At 35.5% G+C, this 16377-nt stretch overlaps 1 protein-coding gene across 10 annotated transcripts in view; it reads left to right on the top strand.

The window, feature by feature from the left end:
* The window catches only part of LOC135211019 (ATP-binding cassette sub-family C member 5-like), an 818851-nt gene that overhangs the window by 258492 nt on the left and 543982 nt on the right, over positions 1 to 16377 (top strand). Inside the window, exon 12 of one of the 10 annotated variants that reach the window (XM_064244047.1) lies at positions 12398 to 12505. The exons of the other annotated variants lie outside the window; for them this stretch is intronic. Within the exon in view, the coding sequence (XP_064100117.1) occupies positions 12398 to 12505 (108 nt within the window). The remainder of the gene's footprint in view (positions 1 to 12397; positions 12506 to 16377) is intronic. 10 annotated transcript variants of the gene reach the window in all.

Here is a 16377-nt window from a genome sequence, read left to right on the forward strand (position 1 = left end):
AGTTAGCAACTGAGATAGGTGCAACCAATGGATGAAAGGACATGCATTATTCATTGATTAAAATGAACAAACAACAAAGCACAAAAGCCAGTTCCTTCATTTAGTCATTGTAGAATTTTGGAGTTTTGCAATTAGGACTAGTTCCTGCCAACCTTTGAAGGTACAAAAGTTTATGAACCATTGTGAGGAGAGATTTTGTAACAGGATAAATAATTAAAGTTGTATAAAAGCAGTATCAGGAGTATTTTAATAGAGGAAAAAAGATATGACTGAAAGATGAGAGGCTTGAGTTTTATACCTAATTTAGAGAGCTACAGATCCTTTGAGGCAAAAAATTAATTGAAAAGGACTGACATTAGATTTCTTGTTCAGTCTGTTTAATAAAAGAAAAACAAGATTCTCATTTACTCTTTATCAGGTTTGGGCAAATTGGACCCCCTGTGTATGTATTTACATGTCCAAGACAATGACCTACCAACATGGCAAGTAGTAATGTATTTTAAGAAATTAGCACTCGGTGAAATCAGGGGGGTGTGGGGGGAGACCAAAACTGGAGAATATAGAAGTTGGAAAAAAATTATGAAGCAAGTGACATCTCAGAGAGGATTTTCAAAGTGTAGAAGTCTGCTGTATGTGTATTATTATTACATTAAGCACAAACCCCATCTTTGAAATTAAGGCATATGTAAACATTGCAGTGAAGATTTGAAGAAATGAGCAGAATAGGGAGAATCAGACCAAGTTTTATAGACCATTTGCTGAATATTTTAGAGGAGAGTAGAATAGGTACCAAACTTATTCATATTGAGGTATAAAGGGTTATGAGTGCAAGCAAGCATACTGCTACTGGATATCCACCTTCTTTGGTTGAGAATTCCTCATGTGTACTTTCTAACTTTTAACTTCCATACAGACTCAATTGCTTTTCTCCCTTACCTTATGCAGAGCTGTCTTTAGTGCACAATATGTAGCATAATGATTTATTTCAGATGAATCTTACATACTGTTAAAGTTAGCTATATTTTTGCGCTGATTAGGCGAGTCTGCATTCAAACAAAAAATCAAATAGCTGCCCAGATGACTCTAGTTTACCTGCTCTCCACCAGGTGTGTTTCGAATGTTTTAGCTTATCAGAATTCTCCCTGCCACCGTTGCAGTTAGGCAATTGTTGGTATTCTATGAAGTTTGGCTGTTTTACAGGATGTAAGCAGGATATTGGAATGTGAAGTAGATCAACATTCAGTTTGTACTGGTTGCAGGGGTACAGAGTGTAATCTTGGAGCTAAATGTGAAGAATGTAGGGGATTGTTCTGAGGACTTTAAGCCTGAATATGCCAGATATAAGAAGAAGGGAAACTGATAGATTGCAAAAGCAATTAGTTAGATCAGAACTTAAACCTGTCAGTTCTAGCCTACCTAGTGTCCTTTTATCTGCAGCTATCCCTACTCATGCTAGGCATTTTGGTAGTGCTAGTATTGATACCTTTGTGGCTATGCCTTCTTCTTCCCATTTGGTTCAGGAAAAGTATATCGAGAAGTTAGAACATGGCACTAAACTTATTTTAAGTTCTAATACAAGTTAAACTGAGTTCCCTCCATGTGTGCTCTTTTTCATGTTCTCCTGTTAGAGGTAAGGTGTTGGTGCCTGTGTCTGTATGTAGCCTGAGCCTTGGATTGCCCAATGGTAGTGTCCCTTTGGGATGTGTCAGCTACCAAGGAACTTTGCCCTTTTCACGGTCTGAATCTCCTTTAATGTGTTCACCTAAGGACCGTTTTGGTAAATGTTACTATTTGCTCCATATATGCATTCTGCTGTCATCAGTACTTAGTTTGAGGTGTTAGCATGCATAACATTAATGATATATAATGTAGGTATAGACAGTTTTATTGAAATAATAATGTGTCTATAGCGAGTTTTACATACTGTGTTCTGATATTGGGTTTAACCAATCTCACGTTTTGGCTATTCTAAATTCTCGTCTGCTACCCTATTCCTCGTTCTTCATCGAAATGCACTTGTTCATTCTTTTCATGCATTTTCTTTGGTTATCAGCAGATCTCTTACTACCCCCTAGATTAATGCTTTCAAGTACAGTATATTTCCATGTATAAGACGACCTTTAAATCCACAAATTGTTCATAAGCGAACAAACCCTCGGTCTTAACAATAGGATAATTTCTAGCACCTAGTTGGATCCAGTTAAAAAACAGATGAAAGCAAGGAATCTTGTGATATTTGGCAACACATGCGTAGATTGGGTGAAGAGTGGTCAAACGCTGATCATCTACGCCAGTCTTTTTTTAACCGCCTGGGCGAGAGTTGTGTTTTCCTCTCTTGGCCTTTTTCCCGGTTCATTGCCCGTTTCGTTTCTCTTAGTGTGTGTGTGTGTGTTTTTTTTTTTTTTTTTTTAACTGGTATTATGGCTTCTTCTGCTACTTCTAGACATCAGCGTATGTGCCCCAGAGTTCCTGGGTTTCCATTTTCTCGTTTTTTGGCTTCGACAGAGACAGACCCTCACATCACATGCAGTAGGTGTCGTTCGAATTTTTGTACGATTACAAATCCTTGTACGGAATGCCGGGCATGGCCTAAGGAGCAGTGGAGGAAGTTTTATGGTAAGAGGGAACATCGGAGAGTCTCCACTCTTCCTACTTGGGAGGGCTTTGCTCCTATTCCTGATGTTTCGTCTTCCGCAGTAGTCAACCCTTGTCATTTCATCCCTAAAAATTGGGTGTTGTCTTATACTAAAATTCTAAAAATCAAACCTTGAATTCTACAATGTGGATCGATAGGCTAGCCTCGGCGCTATAGCCTAGCCACCAACACACGCGAAGATTCACTTTATGAAATAAACTGATAATAAAAGTAATAATACCATTTTACCTTATATACTATTGGCATATCTTTATAACTAATACCCTAATTGAGGAATAATTCTAAATCAATGAAACCAACTTTTATCTATGCGATCCCAGCTTAGAATATGTAAACATCGAGTTACGGTTGCACTCACAGCAACCTTTATCTTTCGGTAACTTTTTAGAAGTTTCAATGGTTGTATAATTATGGTAGTAATAACATTTAGGATAAGTTGATATTAATTTTTCATTAAAAGTTTCTCATACATATCACAGGATTGATCACATGTGCCACCATCATAAGGATTCCGGTCTGGTTCTGGCGAGTTGACTTTGGCTTTGTCGTTGATATTATACAAATCATCTTTGGTACTATCCATAGCATTTTTAAAATGATTTATGACACTTTCTATTTTCACGTTCCCCCGTGCTTTTATAACAAAACACAGCAAACATCAAGTGAGGCAGCAAGCAAATCTGTTTGTAACTGTCGAACAATTCAGTCATATGAACGATAATTGGGTATGATAATTATCATCCATTATTGTACTGCTATTATTAGTGGTTGTTTGAGAATGGCAATGAAACGTAAACAAAATAATGGTTTCCCTTCTAGGCAACATATGAAAAGCATGATATAGAATCATCTTTGTTAAACCCAGCTTTGATAATTTGCAAAAGGAATGTATCTCTGAATTAAGTTCCATTTGGCAACTAAAGACAGTGATGATATCAGTAAAAGCAATCAGCTGATTATTTTAAGGCTGTAAACAAAACCAGAATGTAAATGGCGCATCATCGCTTTGTTCATATATATTGTGATATGATAATACATACAATATGATTAAAGTAAAACAGCTTTGATTAAGATTATCATTACTCTCAATACATATTATTTGACTTTTGCAATTGGATATATGTCAGTGTAACAACCTAATTTTTGGCCTTGTCTTATCTAAAAGTCATCTTATACATGGAAATATACAGTATGTTGATTTGCTTTCTGACGAGGTGGGAGAAACTTCATAACTCCCCTTCCTCGCCCCCAAATTTTCCCATTTTCTTTTGTGCCTTGTTTTCTTTCCCTCAGTTGACTTGTGTGGACATAGCTGAGTCTATGAGCTGCTTAAGACACTCTCCCTTTCATCGAGTCGTGGAGGCAATACAATGTCTCCCTCTCATCGATTCTTGAAGGCAATACAACGTCTCCCTCTCATCGAGTCGTGGAGGCAATACAATGTCTCCCTCTCATCGAGTCGTGGAGGCAATACATTGTCTCCCTCTCATTGAGTCGTGGAGGCAATACAATACTCGGCCGCTGTCACTTTCTATCGACAAGTGTCACTTTCTGTCGTCAGGTGTTGCAAAGAAAGAGTTATCATTTAGGCTCTTTTGTTTACCCCTTATTGACAGCTGTCCCCTCCTGTCACCCTCTGGCAGAAGAGGAATTTGAATTGGAGAAACTCCTACGGTTTGGTCAGCGTTTGTTGCAACGTTACACTTTGCTGTATCTTTGTTTAGTTGAGAAAAAGAGGCCACATAGAAAATGTCTCGCTTGTCATAGCATATTTCAGCACCCTTTAAATATTTTACGAAGAGAACCTAATCTTTCTCCTTCTATTATAGTGCCTGTCGTAACTTTTCTTGTTCTCAGACGCACAAACTCCCTTTAGGTCTTCTGTGACTTGTCTTCTTGTTTCTTATGAAGTCGCAAAGAGCTAGAGACCACCTCTCGGAATTCAAATGCTTATTGGTGCTTTAACCATCTTTAGTAGGAGGTTTGGTTTCTTTCTCTCCTGTAGGGAGACAAACTCGAGACTGACAAGTGCTTTGGACATGCTGATGGAATCTCAGTCCAGCTTGTTGAGTTCTATCCTTTAACTCAGTATGTTGTCTCTTCTTTGCATCAGCTTAGAGTAGTGGAGGCTCCAACCCAGCGAGTTTGTGAAGCCAGCTTTAAGGGTTTGGCGCCAGCAGGAGTTTAGTGAGGAAGAGAGTTAACTCATTTCTGATTCTGCAGGGTAATGTCCTCATGCTTACACTAACTCTGTTTGGAAGTCTTGTTTTAAACCTTTCGGGGATAAGTGCAGACCTCAGGTTCTGGTGGATGGACAGTTGCAACCTCTTGGCATGCTTATAGAGACTTGGGACCAGTACCTTACTTGGTGGAGATGAAGGGGCGTTATGAATTTTTCTCTTTGTCCTCCACTTGTTTAATCTCCTACTTATAGCTGTTCCTTTGTCTTCATCAGCAGAAGTCTCTCTTTTTAGTAGGCGGTTGTATATAGAGAGAATAAATGGATCAGGCAGTAATTCACCAGGATTTTACCTGTCTTTCCTAGCTCCATAAGCATTTGAATATAGGCAGTCATTCTTGGACAGTTTGAGACTGCATAACAGGAAGTGTCTGTCCACATACATTTTGGTTTTCTAAGCATGGTTTTAGTACCTTAACGAAGAATGGTCAGACTTGTGGTAGACAAGCAGAAACGTATTCCTCTTACCTGTTCATCCATAGTACACAAGTTCCTTCTAGATTTATTTACAAGAAGGTATTACTGTTCTGTAAGCTTTGTTTGGGTTAGTATACACTGCCTCTATGAGTATTGTTAGGGTTTTTGTTGCCCACTGGTAGATGGTGTTGACTCCAGGAGCAAGAATCTTTTTCAGTGAATCACTGGTTCAAATTGGCCAACTCTGTCAACAGTATTCCAAAGGCCAACAACCTGTTGCTTCACCTGACCCATTTTCAATGCATTATGATTTTTAATTCTCTAAATCCTCATTCTTATCTAGTGATTTGGGAATGAGACTTAATTCTGCAGGATTGTCTGTCAAAGATGAATAGGCACTTGCTGCTTGGAGAAGTTTAGGCCTGAAGGAAGCTCCTATATGGTAAGGGCTTTCTTTATGAGGAAACATGGCTTCACTGGGGATTTTATCAGATAATTAAGCTAGGTTAATGTTCAAGTTTTGGCGTAAGAAATTACGACTTACACCTAACATTCATTAAATTTGTAATTAATCCAGAACCATCTTTGTCTCCAGGTTCTGTAGGAAGGACTCTGTCACCAAGAGTTGTCCAGTTTGTTCTTAAGCTGAAGTCAGGGTTTGTTTTTTCATTTGTCGTGCAACACAAAACAGAGAGAGTTTTAGCTAGTGTCTGTAAACTTCCATACAAATATAATGGTCAACTCTACACCTGGTAAAACTTTCTAGATGTCAGGGGAGTGGAAAAACCATCAGAGATGCCTCCTAGGTTTATCCCTGGTTCGACACAGTCTTTGTGGGAAGTTTGCTGCTTTGAGTGAAATGAACAACATAATACTACTGGTTTGATCTTTCATTCTATGGAAGGACAGTATTTTGGCGTTTGTGGATTCAGATAACACAAATTACCTACAGCTGACCTTTATATCCATAAGTTCGGCAGTTGCTGTGGGATTTGAGGAGCACTCATTTAGACTTACTAGCATGCAGATGGACAGGTACACCCAGACGATTATTACTATTTTGATGGCCCTCTAGCTTGAGCAGTGGATGTTTCAGACTCATAATATCTACTCTAAACACTGTTGAGCGACTTTCAAGTTCAAGAATTGCTTAGTGTCTCTTGTAGACCCCTTGTATGCCTCAGAGCAAATGATTCTCAGAATTTTTAGCATTCTCGGTAGATGTCTCTTACTCTTCCAGTATGAGGAAATCAACTCATCTAATGCACAATTCCATGCACTTTCACTAACTTATGCATCTCCTTAACTGCTTGGAGATGTTAGAATGTCCCCTCCCCAAAAGGGGATTTTAAGTTATCGTAGGATCTATCCTTATTCAAGTGGAAAACAACCATGGTCTTGTATCAGAAGCAGCGGTCTGTGTATTGCAGAGGTAGCCATTCTAAAGGAATTTTCAGCATCTGGAATCTTGTAGGCAAAAATGTTTTTCTGCTTTTTTAGAGATAGTAAGACTTTTTCGGTGTACTTTCAGAGTTATTGTTCTATACACGTACTTTCCTTGGTATTGCATCATGTGCTTTTAAATCTCGCTGAGGATCAGCACCATAAGATGTTGAGATTGAAACCCCTTCATCTCTATATCAGTCTCTCTCTGGAGTTTAGATGAAGGTCTAAAGTTTATCTGAATTATTTACTGTGACACCTTTTATTTAGCACTATTGGCAGTTAATGAGTAAATTTATTACCAATGCCCTTCTTTAAGCAGTTGTACAGGGAATGCTACTTCATCTTTCTGTCTTAGAGCTGAGGTGGATGTTAAGGCTACGTTTTACAATGAATTTTAAGAATTCCAATGTAACTTTCTTAGTTGGGATGAAGAGGAAATGCTTCTCTGTCCTGTCGGGGCAATTAAAACTTAATTGGATAGGTTAAGCCTGGAAGAGGTAGTTATCATTTTAGAAACCTAGAACATCTTTGTTAACCTTTTAGAAACCTAGAACATCTTTGTCAAAGGTTAATCCTGGAAGAGGCAAAGTTAACCTCTTGTTTTGTGGTTTTAGGAAACCTAGATGTCGTTGTCAAAGGTTAAGCCTGAAAGTGGCAAAATTAACCTTTTATTTTGTGGTTTTAGAAAACCTAGCTGTCTTTGCCAATGGTTAAGCCTGGAGGAGGCAAAGTTAACTTTTTTGGTGATTTTGGAAAACGTAGAATGTATTTGTTGAAGGTTAAGCCTGGAAGAGGCAAAACTAACCTTTTCTTTTGTGTTTTTTTAGAAACCCAGAACATCTTTGTCAAAGAGCAAAAGGTCCTCTGTGATGTATTTGATTAGCCCTCTTACGCCGACTGGACGTATTTTACGTCGACATTTTTTGTCTCCGTGTGCCGACTGGACGTATTTTACGTCAACTTACAAAATTTTTTTTTTAAATTCGCGGAAAAATACTTGTAGGCCTACCAGCCTAAAACTTTTGAATCACGCGCCTTGGGGGATGCTGGAAGTTCACGGATCAAGGTGTTGTTTTGTTTACAATCATTACGCAGGCGCGCAAGCGCGAATTTCTTTCTTGCCACACTAAAAAGTATCTGTGACACATCTCGGAAATTATTTCGTCACTTTGACATAATTTTTGTATCATTGTAAATTAGCCATTACATGAAGTATTATATATGAAAATGTGCGCATTTATGTAGAATACAACAATAAAATACTCATGATTGTAGCTTTCATCAGTTTTGAGATATTTTCATATAAATAACTATAATTGCCAAAATTTCAACCTTCGGTCAACTTTGACTCTACCGAAATGGTCGAAAAACGCAATTGTAAGCTAAAACTCTTATATTTTAGTAATATTCGATCATTTACCTTAATTTTGCAACTAATTGGAAGTCTCTAGCACAATATTTTGATTTATGGTGAATTTATGAAAAACTTTTTCCTTACGTCCGCGCGGTAACTCTTCCGAAAAAAATCATACATGCGATTGTGGTAATGTTTGCACCATTTTAAAATTAGCCGTTATATAAAGTTTTATATATGGAAATGTGTGCAATTTCATGCACAATACATCTAAAAACAACCCATGGTTGTAGCTTTTATCAGTTTTGAGATATTTTCATATAAATAACGATAATTGCCAAAATTTCAACCTTTGGTCAACTTTGACTCTACCGAAATGGTCGAAAAACGCAATTGTAAGCTAAAACTCTTATATTCTAGTAATATTCAAGCATTTAACTTCATTTTGCAACAAATTGGAAGTCTCTAGCACAATATTTCGATTTATGGTGAAATTATGAAAAAAATAACATTTTCTTTACGTCCGCGCGGTAACTATTCCGAAAAAATCATACGTGCAATTGTGGTAATGTTTGCACCATTTTAAATTAGCCGTTGCATAAAGTTTTATATATGAAAATGTGCGCAATTTCATGTAGAATACAACAAAAAATAATTGAAGGTTGTAGCTTTTCTCATTTTTGAAATATTTGCATATAAATCACGATAAATAGAAAAAAAAACCACGTTCGGTCAACTTTGACTCTACCGAAATGGTCGAAAAACGCAATTGTAAGCTAAAACTCTTACAGTCTAGTAATATTCAGTCATTTATCTTCATCTTGAAACATATTCGAAGTCTCTAGCAAAATATTTAGATTTATGGTGAATTTAAAAAAAAATCTTTCCTTCCCTCCGCACGCGAATTCTCCGCCACAAATCTCCGAAATGCGTACGTACCATTCTCGGAATATTTGCTCCATTTCATATTAGGCATTTCATAGTGTTTTATATATGAAAATGTGCGGAATTCCATGTAGAATAATACGAAAAATATTTGAAGGTTGTAGCTTTTCTTATTTCCGAAATAATTGCATATAAAAAATATATTTATATAAAAAATTCGACATTTGGTCAACTTTAACTCGTCAGATATGGTCGAAAACTGCAATTTTAAGCTAATACTCTTACAGTATAGTAATATTCAATCATTTGTCTTCCTTTTGAAAGAAATTGGAAGTCTCTAGGACAATATTTAGATTTCTGGTGAATTTTTGAAAAAAATATTTGTTTACGTCCGCGCGTTACGAATTCATGCATTATTTTTGATAATATTTTCTCTGTGTTGCTTTTATTGTTTTACAATGTGTTATATACCAAAATGATTGCAATTTAGTGTACATTACAACGAAAAAAAGTAACTTGTTACCTTTAACCGTTTTTCGCACAGCGCGATTTGAATACAATTATATATGAAATTTCGTCTTTGTGCTTTCATATATCGCATTATTTATATATGATAATGATAATTTTTTTCATTTCTGATGGTTGCATACTAAACTTCAGCCAATGACAAAAAAAGGAGCCAAAAATGAACTCTTAATCTTGAAAACTAAGCGCGCTGTGATTTTTTGAAAAAAATATTTTTTCCGCTTCCGCGCTCACTCTGAAACACTTCTGGCACTCGGGAGACAATTTTTTTTTTTACCGCTTCGGCGTAAGAGGGTTAGGCTAGTGCATGAGAACTAATTCTATATCTTATTGAAGATAAACATTCATAATGTGAGGAGGAGTTGTAACTTCATTTAGTGTTATGTCAATTTGTCGCTTACGGATAGGATTGATGTGGCACAGTAGAAGTGCAATTTGCATTTTACCTCCTCACTACCTTAAGTATTCAGAATCGTGTTTGTAAACAGTAAAGCCCTTAATCCACCACTAGTGGGTAGTCTTTTCCTGAACCAAAGAAAGGGTAATCCATTAGGCTCTTTTGTTTAAATCCCGGGTGTTAATATTTTTAGGAGCATGAAAGTACGTACCAGTTTTGTATAGGAGTGTACCTTTATATCATAAAGGTATTTATTTTTAGTGACTGTTGTTTTATAGGGTTTTTGGACCCAGGCACAGGGGACCCCTCACACCGCTTCTGTTTCATTCTGGCTGAATTGTAGTGGTCTTCTTTGCAAGGCTGCTCTTTGCTGCACATGTGAGAGCCTTGCTCCCTGAATGGAATCCAACTTCTGGTGGTAGTAAAATCCAGAAAGGATTCTGGATCAGGTAAGAATGTTCTAGGTTTCATTCAAGAAACCTTTAGTTTGATTGGCTAAACAGATTTTTAGCTACCTGTACTAACCACTGTCCACTTTTTAATGTGGGAATAAGTTAACTCTAACAGGAGGTAAGATTCATCTGAAATAATATAAATTTTCATAATAAAATTTATTATTTGGATGCTTACCTACTGTTAAAGTAGGCTCCACCCAGCCTTCCCACATCTTAGTGGGCTGTCAGAGAGAATTCTGATGAGCTAAAACATTCCAAACACACCTGGTGGAGAGCAAATAAACTAGACAGTCATCCAATCAGCCAATCGATTTTTTGATTGAATGCCGACTTGCCTAATCGGTGTGGAGATACAGCTAACTTTAACAGTAGGCAAGTATCCAAATACAAATTAATTTTATTATGAAAATTTATATTATCTCATCTCTTATCCTACTACCTTTCATAACAAAGGCTCTCATTGCAGACACCGTGTTAGTATTGATTACTCCATTTGCTGATGTCCATTTACCTTCATTTCGATTCACTTTCAGCTCTCTCTGCTTACAGACAGCTTCAAACTCATTCATGATCTAAGTAGTGACTTATGTCTCACCATTAACCATCAATCATCACTAAACATCAGCAATTCCATATGCCATTCACAGCTCATTGTATAATCCAGAAATATCTTTGCAGAATTAATTAAATTTTTGTTTCATATGAAGATGGTTTTATATGAAGATGGTAAAAGTGTAGGAAATGAAGCAGCAGATATAGCAGCCAAAGTACTATTTAAAGATCTGATGCAGATATTTCTGTGAGTTTATTTAATATCTCCAAAGATATTAAATTATAATTAGTAAGTTGTAGAGTACGTACATATGTATATGGAATAATGGTCCTCATAATAATAATTTGAAACAGATCAAGCCCAATGTTAGAATTTAAAGTCATCATATTAGAAATAATGACAAGTAATTTTGACTTGATTATAGAGTTGGCCACTCTATTTGACCCATGGATAGGTGATGTGTAGCACACAATCCAATCCCTAGATGTGCATTATGTAAAGTAACAATAGCAGTTAAACGTTTTTATGTGAATATCCAAAATTAATCAATAATGAATGTTTAGTTTTAGAAATGAACCAATTTGAGAAATTTAATAAGAATCTACTTCATTTTCAATCAGCCCAATTATAAGGTTTAATCAATGAAATCTAAACTTTATTAATAAAAAATAGATACAAATCCTTTGTTCCAGCCCAGTGATATCTAAATAAGTTAGCTTGGTGGACTGGCTGTACTAATAAGTACTGTCCCACAAACTCTCACCTCTATCTTTTACCCTTTTCCTGATCTTTATATATCTAAATAAATTAGCTTAGTGGTATAGCTCAGCTACTTAATAATTACTATCCCACATTCTTTCACCTACAGCTCCTATCCTCTCCCTGATTTTTACCACACTTTATCCACAAAAATATTGGATATTCATGTAGACAAAAGTCAGTTTTCATTTCTGATAAAAGCTTATATTCCCAACAAATTACCACCAATTTCACAATACATCCACCACACTTCCACATCACAGTATATAGTTTACATCCTCAACATCTTCCACATAACATCTCAATCATTTTTTAGATTCATATATACCAAAGTTATACATAATTCAGTAGCCACATGGCTACCAATTCAAGCAATTTTGTGTATAAGATAAAAGTAATATGAGTGACTAGATTTCATTTCAGAGATGCTATTCTTTTATTAATAAAACTGCATAAGAAAATGTTGCTACGTAATAATATAGGTACAGAAAATTCATTACAATAATAATCATGGCAACAGCTAAACTGCCCATTCTTACAGACTGGATTTATACGTATAATGTTAGAAAAATGGCATAGTTTTATGTTAAAAAGTGATTAAGGAAGATCACTCAATACTCTGCATATTTTAAGACATCTTGCTTTTCATTGATTTATTTTCTTTTTATGGATACTTTATCATATACCTTACCCAATCATTGTTTATCCCAGGCAATGTCCTATATGGGGCTTGTTAGCCATTTACAGTTTGCTATGGACTGTACTTCTTACTGCAGCATTGCCATTCGTGAAGGTCAGGTTTCCTTGAAACGAGCAAAGGTACATAACTTGTGAGATTCTTGTTTCACAGTTCAATAATTTGTAGGCTTTTACAAGTTGCTTTGATGATGCTTAAGTCAGGTTGAAAATATTTTTTTTTTAATTCAAATGCTCATTGTAAATTAGATAATTTATGGCGTACATTACAGCTTTTAAATGTTAGCTTGTAGTTATTTAAAACATTCAAGGTTACCTATGAGATGACTTATTTTTTATGAAGCATCTGTTTATAAGTATTACCTTGTGCTTTCTAATATTGTGAAAGTTCTTGTAAGAACGAATTGGTTGTTAATTACTATATGGTTGACAGTGATTTGCAAAATTTTTAATGGCTGTATGGAATGGAAGGATTTTTTAGAAAAAGAATCGTTAAGAAGAGCTACTTACTCATGAAAAATGCAAATTACTATTAGATTTGCAATGTTATTCTGACTTGATCTGTAGAAATGAGGAGAGAATTATCAAGTTTTAAACTGTAGTAAGATATATGAGACCACTAAATAAATTATCTCTAAAATTTGTATATATCAATAACTGCTTTTGCATGCAGATAGTTAAGAGTAAAAAGGTTCGTGAATAAAATGATAGTGCAAAGTTCTGTAAAAATTATTCATTACAAAGTTAGTTTTGACATTTTTTTTTGTTTGGCTTTCCCTCATTTTTTGTTTCATGGCAGTGCATTTTAATCTGTGTTACTTCTGTAATATCCTTTATAGAATAACTTCTCACTATCTAACCATCTTACTCCTAATAATCTGTCACATACAGGTTTTCTATCCTTTCATACTGTCACTCACAGCCATGGGTGCCTGCAGCATATTTTCCAAGAGGGGCAAAATATATATATACTATATACTATATATATACTTAATATATCCATCTATATATATATATACATATATATATACATATATATAATATGCAGTGGAAATGTGATGCCAATAATATATGTAAGTGGAGCAAGATGTGATAAAGGAAAAATTTGATATTACATTGACTTTTCAATAGTTTCATATACTGTTCAGCTGAATTCAGATATTTCTGGAAAGAACTATGCAGTTATGTACTACCTATATAGGTACAAATATTATACTATACTGATGCCTTTAATTTACCTAAACTGAAAGAATATATTGTAAAATGGAAGGGAAAACAAAGTGGTGTAGTTAAGTGTACTAAATGTAATATATATATATATATATATATATATATATATATATATATATATATATATATATATATATATATATATATATATATATAAATTTTTCCACGATTCCAGGGGGGGCCGCAAGTGCCCCCTCTTGCCTCTATGTGCGGGCGCCCATGCTCACACCTGGTTATCAATACAGACTGCACTAGACCAATGTATAGTCATACTTTGATTTTCAGTTTAAGTTTAATATCAGTGCTTATTTAGGCTGCCCATTGTTTGAAATTACCAATCCAGAATTAATTGAGAATACTAACCATTGTAGGAAGTCAAAGTTATATAATGCCTTTGAATTAGATATGGTATTATATTAATTGCTAATTGACCATGTACTATTCAAGTCACAGTATACCATTGATTATATCTTCCTAAAAAGTTGGAAGCACGTTATTTGTTCTTGTGCGTCTGTTTGTCCTTAGACTATCTTGTTACTTTATTGTTATGTGTGCTGTGGGGCAAGGAGCTGTTGATTGGAGTGAGTTGGACCATTCTCATGAATTACTTTTATTTCTGTTACTTTCCAGTTTCCTGTTTTCAGTCCATAAAGGGTAACTAGTTTCTTGTATAGTGCAGATCCTACCTGATGAAGGCTAGTGATATCTGCCATTGCTTATTGATTTTTCAGGAAAGTCATCCACTAGTAGTCCAAAGATAAATAAGCTGGGGAGACAAGCACTACCATTCCATTAGAAAGAGTTTTTGTTTTTGGATCTAGTCTATACTTTAAAGAGCTGTCAGCCTACAAGGCAGCAGTTACTCAAGCCCTGAGGTCAAGGTATGAATAAAGGTTAGCTGGACCTGGTGGGCACTAAGTAGGAGGGGGCGCAACCCACAAAATGATATTCACATGACATACCTTGGTTTTATGAATATAGAAAGAAGACTTCGTTTTTATGTCTGGATATTAGTCAGTCATATAAAATCTTTTTTCCTCTCAATGTGTAGACTACACAGTGTCAATGCTTCTTCTCCTTCCGCACTATAGCTAGAGAATATTTGATGGTATATGGATGGATGTGGTATTTAGGTGCATTAAAAATCTTCAGAAGGTGGACATCACAAGCTGGAAAAGCTTTGGCTGGATGATTTTGCCCATGTGCTGCTTCTGCACTATACAGCAAAAGCAAATTTGATGGTAACTGTGAAGGTAAAGAAGTAGAACAAATACTGTACATGGAAAGTGACCAAATGTAATGGGAGTAGTGTCTAAGGCATGCTGTGCAAAACTCTATATATAGATGATCTCCTACGTCGAGTGTTAAATGGAATATGGTATCAGAGTCATTTGAGGTAGTACCTCAGCATGTTGAAAGATTTGTCACTGCCTACCCTTCACCAATTATAACCCTTGAATCTCCTCCCTGGCCACAACAGCATCCAATGGTATTCCCAGTGGACAATCCTAAGCCTTATGAGATTGACAGGCCTGATCTCTCTGAGGAGCACTGAGTGCTTGGTAAGCCATTAAAACTTGTTGCAGTCCCCTCTACTGCTCAGGAATCCTCCTTGTAGTAGCTAAAAATTTTCAGTTAACTTTATTATGTAAGTAAAGTAACAGAGAATCTTAAATTGTATTGTTACATTAGTGTTATAAGGGTAGCGCGGTATGGGAGTCTAAGGTTAGATGTTTTAATGAAACACAAGTTGTAATGCAAAGCATTGAAAGGAATGGTATTTTGATTATTTGAAAGCACTGTAGTACATAGATTCGTTCAACACATTCTTTGGCATTTATATAAGTAATAAGGAATAATTGACCTTTCCCATAGTAATGTGTGGCAACTTGTTTACTGTTTTTTTTCATTATGTAGAATAACACTGCATTGTTGGATAGTTGTACATAATTTCTGAAATTGAGGCAATTGATTTTAAAGTAGATCAAGAATGTGAGTGATAGTTTATGATGTCCCTTGTGATTTAGATGAATACGTAAAATACTTAATACTTAACATGAGATGAAAGTAAAGTGCAAAAATGATTAAAAAACAAAAAAGATTGTTTGAGGAAAAATGACTTCTTGTGGAATGGAAATTAAAAATACTAGTGAATATATATATATATATATATATATATATATATATATATATATATATATATATATATATATATATATATATATATATATATACAGTGGTACCTCGACATACGAAAGGCTCAACTTACAAAAAACTCGAGATACGAAAGCAAATACAAAAAATTTTACAACTCTACATACGAAGTTTTCAAGATACAAAAGGTTGTTGCTGTAAAGTCCTGAGATTCGCCCGGACCACCGAGAACAATTTTAAAACTCCCGCGCCGCCAACTGAGTAAACTCGCCACCATCCTCCCGCTCTCCCATTGGTTCCTGATGCTAGTCACCCCATAAGGTCCTGCTCTCCTATTGGTCAGCATCTACCCCTTGTGCTTGAAGTATTCTATTGGTAAATGGATGCTGTAAATTGAAAAACTTATTCATGCAATACATTTAATAAAAAAAAAACATTAGGTAAAGATAGAATAAAGAATAGAAATGAATGGTTATTATACTGTTTGGTAGTTTCAGTAGTTAAAGAGAGATAATGAAAATTTATGGCTTACTGTGTAAAGTGATTGCTTGGCGATCGTTCGATACTCGTAAGTGCTGGATGTAAACAGAAGTTTGGAAGCTTTTTTTTGT

The sequence above is a fragment of the Macrobrachium nipponense genome, chromosome 4 (genome assembly GCF_015104395.2).
Source record: "Macrobrachium nipponense isolate FS-2020 chromosome 4, ASM1510439v2, whole genome shotgun sequence".
Classification (NCBI taxonomy): Eukaryota; Metazoa; Arthropoda; class Malacostraca; order Decapoda; family Palaemonidae; genus Macrobrachium; species Macrobrachium nipponense.